This window comes from Cupressus sempervirens, chromosome 10, assembly GCF_028749045.1.
Source record: "Cupressus sempervirens isolate cs-2001-9-10 chromosome 10, ASM2874904v1, whole genome shotgun sequence".
Lineage (NCBI taxonomy): Eukaryota > Viridiplantae > Streptophyta > Pinopsida > Cupressales > Cupressaceae > Cupressus > Cupressus sempervirens.
In genome coordinates, this window is record NC_143127.1 from 827,060,769 (window position 1) to 827,073,968 (window position 13,200).

The window sequence follows — 13,200 nt, forward strand, 5'->3', positions numbered from 1 at the left end:
CTTGTAGTAGGAGTAAAGGAGTAAAATTAACATTGACATTTTAATAGGATGATTCTAGGTAGAATCTATGTCTGAAGAGGAACTTAGTGCATATATCATGGTGACCCATTTCAAGTTTAATGTCCTTGGGCTAATGATTAAATGATGTATTGGGTCCTAATTTGGCTACTAGTTGCAATGTCCAATCCCTAAGTAAATGAATATTTGTTCCTATGAAATAAGTCATATCTAGGACACTAAAGTCTACATTATTTAAGCAATTGGTTCACTTTTGCATACACATTATACTATAAGGGCCAAAGACTGTATTTCCTTGCATTGCATTCTCCTTTATAGTTCAAATTTAGAATTGGCTCCCTTTCTTCTTTGGGTCCTAGCTAATCTATTTTGGGTTATAAAGAGGAGTTATATTTGGAGAGTTTCCTCTTTCCCTCACATATATATTTAAATGGCTTAGTGGATCGAAAAAGCAGAGATTTACATCTTATTAAAGTCTCCCTTTTTCCCCAAAATAATTAGACCAATTGAACAACTTTATTGGAACAAATAATATACGATTGATTGGATATTTGTGCATGAGCATTGGACGAGTTATGCAAATTTTGTGTTGGTATAGAGAATGTTTAATGAGACAATATGGAACATGTATGAGATGTCAATTCAAAATGACCACTTTAAAACTCTTATGTACATAATAAAAATGAGACAATATGAAACATTTATGCGATGTCAATGCAAAATGACCACTTTTTAACTCCTATGTACATAATAAATTACACAATGTTCATCATAACTACCTAGAAGCCAAAATGATGCTATACACATTTAAATTACATGCAAATAAATTTTTATATTTTTATCAAAATCTAATGTACCTTATAAGAATCTAAACTACACAAAGCTAGCTATACTAATTAAATAGTAATCTTCCTCTAGAACTTCCTTATGAGACGTAATCCGAGATTGATTTCTTAAAAGAAATCATAATTACAAACCTTATCACAACCTCATCCTTACCTTTGTAACATTTTAATTCGATCAAAATTTAATTCATTAATTGACCCATACGTACCTAGTAGAAGAGTGACTTCCTACAAGCCCGATATCAACATAGACGTTTATATATTGGCGACAAACACAATGGGCAACTTTGACCTTGAATTTCAATAACAGCGTGTCCAATATTTTTGGTTTAAAGGGTAACTGCTTGGTCACTTCTCTCGTCCTCGTCTTATCATAGCACAATTGCGGGTTTGCCTGCCACGTGCCACCATCATAACCATACGTACTAAGTGATCCCTTCCCCAAAACCAAAATATCTCACAGTTCCAAACTCCAATAAATATCTTAGATATTATATTATGTGTAGCTCCTAACTCCAACAAATATCTTAGATATTATATTGTGTGTACTGGCAAAAATTAGGATTATATAAATAACCTCACTCTGTGGTAAGTGAGACGTCCAATCCGAACTCATTTTCCTTCGCTTTCCTTCTCGAAACTTTCCAACTCTGAGGATAGAATTTGTTCAAAACTACTCGCTAACCCATGCGTTGAAAATAATATCATATCCCGCCCACGTGGCAGTTCCCTATTGGAACATGGGACCTCAGTAACTAATAGCAGGTCTGCTCTGCCAAATGGCAGTTATTTACCAGTTACCGACTAGGCTTTTCCCGTTTTCGTTATGCCTGACCGGCGACTGTCAGTGGACTGCATATGATTTATATTAATAAAAGTATATATGGGACTTAGGAAGTCTTCTGGAGTTGTACTACTTTGGGTAGACCGGAGAGCTCTGCGAACGTTAAAAATAGCTGCACCAGGAATCAGGAGAGTTCTGAGAAGTTTCTTCTTTGCATTGACCATTTCTGCCTTACTGCAATCTTTTGTATTTGTTTCTGAGATGTATGATGTTTTTCATTATTTTAATTTTTCAGGCTTTTGGATCTGTCCGGAACGGGTGTGCAAATGTACAGAGAAGGATGCAGTGGTCACAGTTACCGTTTACATAGTAGGAGTGCGATTGGAACCCGGTCGGACTGGTTTTTGAGAACTTGTAGTGAGTTTCAAGATGAAATTGCAGGTAAGTTGAGAGAGAAAAAGAAATGAAGTATTACATTTTAACGATTTTATTATTATTATTTATAGGTATCTTTAAGATCAATGGAAGTGATTTTAATTTTGGTTTTTAAGAAGAAGTATTTTAGTTTTATTTTAAAAAATTACAAATTTGGTGTATGAAAAGTAGATGTTTAATAATGTTTTCTATTATAGTTTGGATTAAAAGTAGATGTTCGAATGTTTGGAAAAGTGGTTATAAAGATGGCAATAGATACAACAAACACCTAGAAGAACTCTTGGGCTTCATGAAAGAGAGATTAAATGTGCTGGATTTCTCAAATTTCAAGTTTAATAGGTTTTCATGAGAATATGTGTATTTGAGTGATTTATAAATATTTCATATCTATTAGTATTTAGGCTTAACATGCATCTTGCTGCTATGTTTAATGAGCTTGTTGGATCAGCTATTAGCACATTTGTCGAGTGTACTAGTCTAGCTATATCTGTAAAGCGTGACTACATCTATGTCTTGTTTTTCATTATTCTTGAACTTTTGATTGTTATTTATTTGCTTTTATCAATCTATTATCAAGATGGAATAGGTAGTTAGAAAGAAGAATCAATTATGAAAAATTAATACATGATATGTGTCGATACATATTCTCTCTTTACACTTAGACATTTTTAAAGATAAATGTACGCTCTAATGTGAGAGCTCATAAATTTGTCTTGTCATTTTTTATTAATTCGCATAAGTATTTGTTTTTAGCAATATATTTTATAGAAATAGTTGATTATTTATGTAATACACTGATATTAATAATTGCTCATGTTTTAATTAAGTCAAAAAATAATAATTTCGTAAGCTAACAGCTACCTATTGATAATGCCTACTAGTTGGAAGAAAAAAAATTAATTAGACTAATTGTGCAACTTTAATGGCATGAATAGTATGTTGATTATTCAACCATTTGTGCATAAATATTGAATCAATTATGTAAATTTTGTGATTTCAAAATACAATTATGGGAGTAACAAAGAATATATATTGGATGTCAACTCAAAATAACTACCTTTTGACCCTTGCTTACATAACAAATAACAAATCTCATAATATTCAACGTAGCTACCCAAAAGCTAATATAGTAGTTACGAGCACTCAAGTCCCCTACAAAAACAAAAACAAAAACATCAATCAAAATCTATCCTTTTGTATTATTTTTCCAATCTGAATATAATTTCACCATAGGAATGCTATAACTAATAGCAACATTTATTCCCCTCAATTATATTACTTGTCCTAGTCAATACTATTGCATTCACTTCTATTAATTAGTGAATTAATTTGCACCAACAAAAGATTTTATTTTTTCCTTACAATAACTAATTATCATTTTTCTTAAGTTTCTATTTATTTTTTCAAAAAAATAATGATTTATATGAAACATGATTGTCTTATACCAAATTGTGTTATAGGACCAAATTTTTGGAAGGCATCGTTCACTTCCACATTTAAGGACAATTTAATTTCTCGTAATATTTACTCAACATAAACTATTTGTAATCTTATTGATTTAAAACTTTGTACATGAAAAAAATAGTAATATTTCGTCCATTAAAAATCTAAAGCAACTTAATATTGAATTTTATTATTTTAAAATAATTAAAATTTTAATTATTATTACCTATGTATAAGTTTTAACTTTGTATACATATATTAGTCAATAAGAAAAAGTAAAAAATGTACTATATTTTGAATCTAAATTTATAATAGAATAACTTTTATTTATTGAATTACCATATTAATAATATTTTGCTTCATGTGTAAGTTTGATTAGAAATAGAATATTACTATTATTATTTACTTTCCTACATGTTGTGTACACTCTTTCAACATGATTATCTTATTAGTTAACTTACTAACGTATTGGGATGGGTAAGAAATGGTTATCAAAAAATCGTAACTTGAATTTTGTAATGATGAACATCAAACATTAAGATTGTGGTTATCAAAAAATCGTAACTTGAATTTTGTAATGATGAACATCAAACATTAAGATTGTGGAAGTCTATTTTATATTTATTCCTAAAACAATTTTTTTTTCTTCAATTCATCAAACAAATGAAAGGAGGGGGGTTACTTTTTCCATGTTGGTAATTGTTATTGCTAAATGGTTATTCAAAAACGAAAATAAAATTGTTGTTAAATTTACCTTCCATGCTTTGATAGAAAAATGATTGTTATAGTGAACAAGCTATTGTCAAAAGTTAACATGAAGGCATACTAAAATAAATGTTGACGATAAATTTTAAACAAAATTGATGATATAATGGCCTCGAAAAAAATATGCCTTTACATAATGTCTCCTACTATAGATGAATAGTGTATCTATTCATTCTATAGCTTGCTATCAATTTCTTATCTTCTCTTTTCAATCCCTAAAGTTTGAAAATAATATTGCATAACTATAATAACAACAAGTACATGCCAATACGTGGCAATTGTTTTGTATCATTATTTACATTATTTCAATATACAAAATTAACCAAAATCTATCTATCATCAAGAACTTCCAAGTATAAGAAGTTAAACTTTAATGTTTATGGCACCTTTGCCTCAAGCCTGCTTCATTTAAGAGTCAAAGATATTCCACTCCCAAAAAATTTACATATTCTTTTTAAATTCATTAGATATTATCCTATTCTTATTTCAAAATGCGGCGCTATAAAAGCCTTCTTGCCAGTATTGAGGCTTGTATATTTTGGCGACACTAGATAGGGGATATGACCTAGTAGCCAACCATGTTCTAATGGCCACTACATCTATTGTTATAGACCGCCCTCCAACAAAATCGCTCATAAAAAACCCCCAAAAATGATAGCACATGTACTATTAGCCGATCACACATGTATTTAATAATTGATCATTTTTTTCGATTTCTTAGTTGTTGACTGGTCCATTTGTGCAAAAAGTACTTGTCTGGTGAGCTGTTATTTAGGGTTGGAGGTGAATGTTTTAAAAATGACACTTTTAGACCACCCTCGCACTCTACGAGATCTATAAAGAGCTTCATTAGCTTCAAACTCTTCCCTCAGCTCCGAAGTACTGAAGTTAGCTTAGTCGCTCCCCTTGATCTTCGATTGCAATGGCGACATGTCCAATACTTTTGGTTCAAGTCCTTGGTCATTTCACTTGTCCACGTGTCATCATGGACGCCAGTGTGGGGTTTGCCTGCTACTTGCCCCAATCTTGACCGTACGTATTAGCCCAGGGTTCCACCTAAAACAAATATCTTCGTTCCAAACTCCAACAAATATCTCCATATTATAATGTACGGGCTGGCATGCTCTGGGGTGAGTGAGATGTCCTACTCCAACAGCATTTCCTCCTGGAAAGTTTCAACTCTCAGGATGATGACAGTTTACAACTCATTCAAAACTACGGACTCAAAAACTTACCGAGGGGGCAAAGGGAGTATTGAAATAAAAAAGCTCAGTACCTGGCAAGGGCGGATGCATTGCACAATCCGCCGTATACTTACAAAGTAGATCTTACATCCGCTGAACTGCAGTGATCCACGTGGCTAAATTTGGTTGGATGTAGCTTTAGTAGTGGGACCAAATAACAAAAAGCACATCTTCTCTGTGTAGTGGCAGTTGTTTACCAGTTTCCGACCAGGCTGTTCCAGTTTCGTTATGTGTGACATGCGACCGTCAGGTGATGGTATATGATATTTTTTTAAGCGGCCCATATATACTTACAAGTCGTCTGGAGTGGTACTACTCGGGTAACCGTAAACAAGTCCTCGAACATTAAAATAGCTGCACCTGCAGTAAGGAGAGTTCTGAGCAGTTTCTGCTTTGCATTGACCAATTTTTTAAACTGTAATATTTTATATTTGTTTCTGAGACGTATGATTTTTTTGTTTTCTTGCTTTTGGATCTGTCTGCTCCAACCGTAGATGTGAACAGAAAGATAGTTCTAATGTATTGAAAAAATGGAAAGGAAAGGTGGTTTTATAATCCACGACACTATGTCATAGTTTTTGGGTTTACATATGATGACAGTGATATGGGACTAACTCGTACTCTTTTTTGAGAGGCACTTGGCGCTACAAATGAGGCGTACATACCCTACCCTCCAGTGGGATTTGAACTTGTGACCTCTCTTTCAGAGTACAAGTTCTCCACCACTAGGCCAACTCAAGCTGAAGATTAGTTACAAAGATGGCGAGATATAGAAGAGATACCTAGAGGAAATTAAACATCAATTATTTCACTTCATAAAGAGGAGATTAAATCTGGTGATCACCTGCACAAGCCATTCAAATTTCAATTTGGAGATTAGTTGTAAGTTGTTTGTTGCATTACAATCGTTGATGATTTTAGTAAACTTTGTATAGTTCTTTTATGTATTGTTAGTTAGTGGGACGGCTTAAACATCACACACTAAGTTTAATTTCTAAACCAAAATTGTTAAATAGTCAAAGTTGACATTTTGTTGCCAAGCTTAATTCTTCCCTTAGTGTGTGATGTTTAAGGGCGACTCCACTTAGTCTGTCCAGCTAGGTCTATACAATTTTACAAGTCTTGTTGAGCTCGTCTGTTCTCCAGTAAAAAACAAAACAATCCTGTTCAAGTTTTTTAAAGATTGTTATTTGTTTTCTTTTTATTGTTTACAGATAATAAAAAAATCATGCACAATCATATTCATAAATATATAATTAAAAATACAAATAAAATTATTTAAAATACAAATTCTAAGCTAAATCTTTTAAAACATTCCATATAAGTAAGCCTCTTATTTTTTCGAACATTTCGTGAGACTTATCTTATATAGAAGGAACTGAAAGCAGTCATACTTGGTATGCCCTCGTGGTCTTCTGGCCTAATGTCAATATAGAAACGCCTTCCCAACGCGCTGATACGATATTTTGGCGAGACTCATAATGGACAACCAGATACAAACAATTTCGGCTAAATTTCAAATGTTTGGTCATTGCATATGTATAGGGTGCACCTGCCACAGGCCAAAAGCTGGCAAAGCTACACGTTTGGCATCGCCGACTTTATTTTCCAAAGCAGAGCCCTGTTTCCCACAGCTTTCCTTTCGCATGCTCTGCAAAGTGACTGCTTAACCTTTCCAACCAATGGTCATAAATTGGCAACAAATGATTTCGGAATAGAAGAGAGGATTTATAAACCTTTCCAACCAAGATTGATAAACTAGGAACAAAAGGGAATCGAAGAGAATATTTATAAACCTTTCCGACCAAGCTTCATTAATTAGATCCAATTATTTCAGAGTAGAATAGAAGAGAATGTTTATAAACCTTTTAAATGAAGACTCATAAATTAGCATCAAATGATTATTTTGAATATTGGAGCACATTTATAATGTAAATGGGTTAAAAATAGTTTATTTTATTTTATTAATTTGTTGGTGAATTAATTAGTAATGAATGAATTCATTTTATATTTTAAATTCTAATATAATAAAAGATAAAATAAAGATTATATCTTAATCATTGGTGACTTTCATTTATTGACTTTTTCCTTTTTTTCTTCTAATTTTTTGTTTAAAATTTTGATATTTTTTCTATTTAATTTGACAATGAACTCTCTAATTCTTTGGAATATCTCTTTACCACATAAATCTTGAATGAAAAGAAATGATCATTTAATTAGTTCTGTAATTGACTTAGATGTCATTGTAAGTCTTATTTTTCAAAATAAGGTCCTTTATGTTTAAATTGTCTCAACTCTATAAGATACACACTCTTTCTTCCCAAACCTTTTTTTTAAATTTCAATCTTATGTGTTTCACACCAAAGACAATGCAAATTTGTTCACAAATGGAGTATGAAAATATTATTCTCCAAGAAAAATTTACCTCTGATGGACAAAACCTTTTGTCCATAGATAAAAGTGAAGTTGAATTCTTCAAGATATTACTTTTCTTGTCTATCCATTTTTTCCTACCAAGTCTTGAGTAATTTATTTTTAATTTATTATGAATGTTTGTCGTTATTGAGGCAAACATTCGAGTGAATGTGGTATTTTATTACATTCACTTTAGTTTTGTTTCATCCATGACATTTTCTCTTTCGTTCAAGACATCTTTAAAGACAATATAGAGTTAATAATTTACCTCCATTTATTTGATTTTTTCGGACATCTTAAAATAGATACTATAATAACAACTTCATTAAGAATTGTACCTATTTCAGTTAAAATAATTGTAAATGAGAACAAAGTTCTTAACTTGAATTTTCTTGGGGTCCTACATTTTTGGATTCTTTCAAGGGGTTTAGACAACCTATTATTTCTCGTGTTCCAATTAGCATTCATTTAATTCAAGTTACAATAACTAACAAATAATCTATTGGGCTAATAGCCACCCATTTTCTAGAGATCAAGTTAGTAATTAAACCACTTTGCACAACTTTATTGGCAACAAATAGCACACTATCATTGGCACATTTGTACATAGGTATTGGCTAAATTGTACAATATTTTTAAAACAAACAAGTAATGTGACAATATGGAATATGTCTCAAATGATACTTTGAATTTAATACTTGTTTACTCTTGCAACATATTAGATCTCACATGTAGATTGAAAGTAGTTGATGATTTTTGAATGAATCTACTTGAGAATAATTAGGGAATCAAATATAATAATGGATGGTCTAAGGAAATTATATTCACCACAATATTAGTAGAAGGACTAAAGAGTTTTGATACTAAGATTTGTCTTGCTCTTATGAATAGAAAAATTATTAAATAGTTTTAGTTTCTGAAAAAAAAATTGTTTATAGAACAACATGCTTTTCTCTTTTCTCATTTTGAAATATTGATCTCTTGCTATTCAATTTGATGATGAACTTTCTGATTATTTCAATCATTTCTTTGATAAATAGAACTTTAAAATGAATTTGTTGCTAAATTACTTGCATACTTGACCTTAATGTCATTGCAAGCTTTCCATTTCAAAATAAAGGTTTTTTTTTTTTTTTGTTTCCAATGTCCAAATTGTGTGGAAGACATAAATTCTCTCTTATGAAATCTTTATTGGTCATTTCTATTTTATCTATTTGACACCGAAGACAGTGCAATTTTTTTCTCAAATGGAGTATGCTAATCTTTGTTGTTTTGGTGAAAATTAAAACACTTGATATTAAATTCTTCAATATAATAATTTTGTCTACATATTTTTTTCTTTAAAGACATGTGATTTTTCTTTAAATAATATTATTTGTTTGTCATTATTGAGACAAGCATGATAGTGAATGTGATATTTTCTCATTCACCTTTAGTTCCATTTCATCCATGACCTTTTCTATCTTGATTAAGACATCTTTAGAGACAACATGGAACCAATAATGTACCTTCATGAACTTAAAATTTTGGGACATCTTAAAAGATCCACCATAATACTCACTCCTATAAGAATTGTACCTATGTTAACTAACGAATCTCACATAAGACTAGAATTCTTAACTTCAATTTACTTGTGATCATGAATTTTCTAATTCTTTATACACACGAAAATATTACTCCTTATATTTTCTATTTATAAAACACACCATTAAAATTACTAATATTTTACATTTGATAATTATTTGACATTTGATAATTTTCTATCTCAATTTTATTTTGAAAAGCAGAACAAATACTTTCAAACCTTCCAAAATTACAAAATACTTATTGTCTATTACTCTTCAAAATAATTCCTCATAAAAATCAAATTTAAATTCTTCTACTTTTCCTTCATCACAGTGAAAACTTTACATCCCCACATTAACCACACTGAGAAAAAGTAAATTCTTTCTATTGAGAATACGACGATTTTACATCCAACGTTTTGTGGATGCTCTTCTAATCAAATCCACCAAAGAAGGTACATGCATACAGCATACACTACATACAAACAAGCCGTCCTAATCCAACCTCTTTTCACTTTGGTATCTTGCTGTGTAGTTTCACCTCTGAGAATGGTCAGACATCACAGCTAACCACAAAAGCAAGCGCATGTAGATGAAAATTTGTCATTTACTTAAAAGAGGATATCTGATATCTGTGGGGACATTGACTACAGCATCCACGTGTAAGTTCTTTATTAGGGCATAGCTATGGTGGGATCCAGTAGCCCAAAGCGCGTACGTCTCTGTCTCATGGCAGTTTCCTACCGCTTACTGTGATGCATATTTTATAGCTTTCTCACCAGACCCTCCCTCCTCCTTTATGCTGATTTTGACATATCACTGGGCGGTGTGCTCAGCATTTTTAGTATATATATATCCATAACGGAGTCTTCTCAAGTAGTGCACTAAATTATCTAGATCAGCACAAACAGGGCTTCCTTTTTTAGCTGTAGCTGATACATTTTTCCTGAATATTTGTGTGATTTAGAGGAAGAGAATGATGAAGGCGAATCCGGTCGGTACTCTGGAATATTTCTCAGATCTATTTAGGCGTAGTTCAAGGCATAAGAAGCAGAAAACTTTTCAGGTAAAAAACAAATTCTTTTCTCTCTCTCTTCATATGTTTAGGAGTTGGTAGGAGGGTTTGTGAGTATGAAATGGAGAGAAAACATTGTCTCTCCAGCATGTTTATCTTAGGTAAGTTGAAATGGGTTTGTGTAGTTACTGGTATAGTATGTTATGTTTATCAGGTAGATTTAAATGGGTCTGTTAAGTACGGTATGTTAATCTCGGATAGAATTCAATGGATCTGTAAAGTGTGTTATGCCCACATGAGATAGGTTTAAATGGGTTTGTGAAATATGGTTTGTTCATCTCAGATCAATTTCAATGGGTTTGTATAGTATGTTGTGCTGATCTCAGATAAATTTAAATGGGTCTGTGTAGTCTTTATGTTAATCCCAATTTCAATAGGTCTTTATTCTATGTTGTGCTTATCTCAGATGATTTCAATGGGTCTGTGTAGTATTTTATGTTTATCTCAGACTAGCTTCAGTGTGTCTGGAAGATTATGTTATGTTTATGCAAGTCAAATTTCACTGTGTGTGAAGTAGAATCTGCTAATCTCAAACAAGTTTCAACGGGTCTGTACCGTACCTTATGTTGTGCCTGTCTTAGAGAAGTTTAAACGGGTCTTCTGGTCTAGCACTCTTCATCTTGATTTGATGATGGATCATTAAGTACCTATATGATTCGTTCAAAAAAACATTGATCGTTGATCATAACATTTCAGACAGATTTAATGGGTTTTTCTTAAATGGTATAGAAATAAATGGCCTTAGTTTTACAAGTCAAAATTAGTGGGTCTGTAAGTTACAATTTATGTTTATCTCAGACAAATTTAAATGGGTTTGTTTAGTAGCTGATGGCAATCACTAACAATGATTTCTTGAATGGAATACAGACAGTTGAGCTGAAGGTCAGGATGGACTGCGAAGGATGTGAGCTCAAAGTGAAGAAAGCCTTGGAGCGCATGTCAGGTAAACATCATAGAAAACCCCAATTCCTCTGTTTATAGAAAGACCTAAATTGTGGGATCTGCAATCAGGAGATTTTCATAGATCAGAAACCTTTTTAAGGCTAACATCTGATTAAAAGCATTAAAACTGCAGTTTTTTTTGGCATTTGTTTCTGATAGTTGTGGTTTAGTGTTTTTTATCTTGGATCTGTGTGGAACAGGTGTGCAAACGGTGGATGTGAACAGAAAGATGCAGAAGGTAACAGTAACAGGGTATGTTGAGCCGAACAAGGTGCTGAAGAAAGTGAAAGCCACGGGCAAAAAGGCAGAGATATGGCCATACGTCCCATACAACTCTGTAACACAACCAATGGTGACTGCACAGACATATGACAAGAAAGCACCAGCTGGGTATGTGAGAAAAGAGTCATTCAATAATGCGCCCAACGCCAACCGCCAAGATGAACAGTACTCATCCATGTTCAGCGAAGAAGATCCAAATGCATGCACCGTTATGTGATTTTAAAATCGTATTCTTATGTAAAATGTACCGTTTATCTGAGAAGATTACTCTGTAATATGTAAAATATTAGTTTTCCACTTGTGTCAGTCCTCAGCTTCAGGACTGCTTTAGGTTTTTTTAGGGGGTATGAATGGAACCTAGGGACTCGCAGTGGATTAATATTTTATTATTATTGTATGGCGGGTTAGGGTTTCGAGAACAACTGCTGTAAGTTTTGGCTGGATTGGGGCTTGATAGAAATAAGTCTGATTTGGTATCCATCTCAGATTCAATTATTGATGGTAATTATGTAAGCCACATGACGTGCAGTTGTTGGTCGCTGTTGTCTTTGACGTCGTGAGGTGGAGGTCGCTTTTGGAGTGGAAAATGGAGTCATGGACATGTGAAGGCATGAATGAAATGAGCTGGTTTGTTAAAGACTCAGTCTTACCGTAATCAATGGAATTGTGAAAATATCTACATATGTGTTTCCATACTTTTGTGATCGTACCATGTGGGCTTGAGAAATTGCAGGATTGACTTTGGGATGTATGGAAGATGTGATCTTCACACAAATTATATGGTCTTCAAACAAATTATATACCATGGGAAAGGAGCTGGTAGCTTTTTCACCTTTTTCACCTTTTTCCAGGGTTATGTGTTTAAATTATGTTTATTTTTATTTATGGCTATTTTTAATTACTTTATGTTTTGGCACATTTCTTAGATGCAATTTGCTTTATTTGTTGGTCAATTATGGCGGGGAATTTTTTGGTTTTTAGAATTAATTTATTTTTTCATATGTTTAAATTTTTGAAAAGTTATATGTCTTTGGTTCTATTTGCTTTTGATAGACACAATCATTGCTAGTTTTGTGAAATAAGTAAAAATTCTTAAATTTTGACTAGTGTTGACAATACTGGTATTATAAAATTGGTATAAAAAATGACAACAATCTTAAAATAGTGTTGCATTGAATATTTAGTAGTGTTTGGTGTAATGTGAAGATGAAAGCTTTTTAGGTGTAAAGAAGACAAATTTGTATGAAAGGAATTATTGCAATTTTTATTGGTCAATACTTAATTATAATTGAGTTCACATTCAATGCATATCATTTTTTGGAGTCACATCATTGTTAAATTTATTTTTTGTTTCTTGAGTTTACTAGTTAGCATTGTATGCTAATTA

The 13,200-nt window shown here is 32.3% G+C and overlaps 1 protein-coding gene across 3 annotated transcripts; it reads left to right on the forward strand.

Annotated features, from left to right (window-relative positions):
• Positions 1-1,773: 1,773 nt before the first annotated feature.
• On the forward strand, positions 1,774-12,508 carry LOC149536499 (heavy metal-associated isoprenylated plant protein 20-like). 3 transcript variants are annotated; one of them, XM_089803104.1, is made up of 5 exons: positions 1,774-1,839; positions 1,943-2,088; positions 10,482-10,580; positions 11,457-11,532; positions 11,702-12,508. In XM_089803104.1, the coding sequence occupies exons 2-5, from the start codon at positions 2,077-2,079 to the stop codon at positions 12,028-12,030; spliced, it is 516 nt and encodes a 171-aa protein (XP_089659230.1). In that variant the 5' UTR covers positions 1,774-1,839; positions 1,943-2,076; the 3' UTR covers positions 12,031-12,508. The 3 variants fall into 3 exon arrangements, with proteins under 3 accessions (XP_089659230.1, XP_089659232.1, XP_089659231.1); XM_089803106.1 differs by having other exon boundaries at positions 11,732-12,508; XM_089803105.1 differs by having other exon boundaries at positions 1,774-2,088; positions 11,732-12,508.
• Positions 12,509-13,200: the final 692 nt, after the last annotated feature.

Coding starts and splice junctions, on each gene's coding strand:
- LOC149536499 (XM_089803104.1), top strand. Junction 10,581..11,456: donor AGAAGCAGAAAACTTTTCAG/GTAAAAAACAAA, acceptor AATGGAATACAG/ACAGTTGAGCTGAAGGTCAG. Junction 11,533..11,701: donor AGCCTTGGAGCGCATGTCAG/GTAAACATCATA, acceptor GTTGTGGTTTAG/TGTTTTTTATCTTGGATCTG.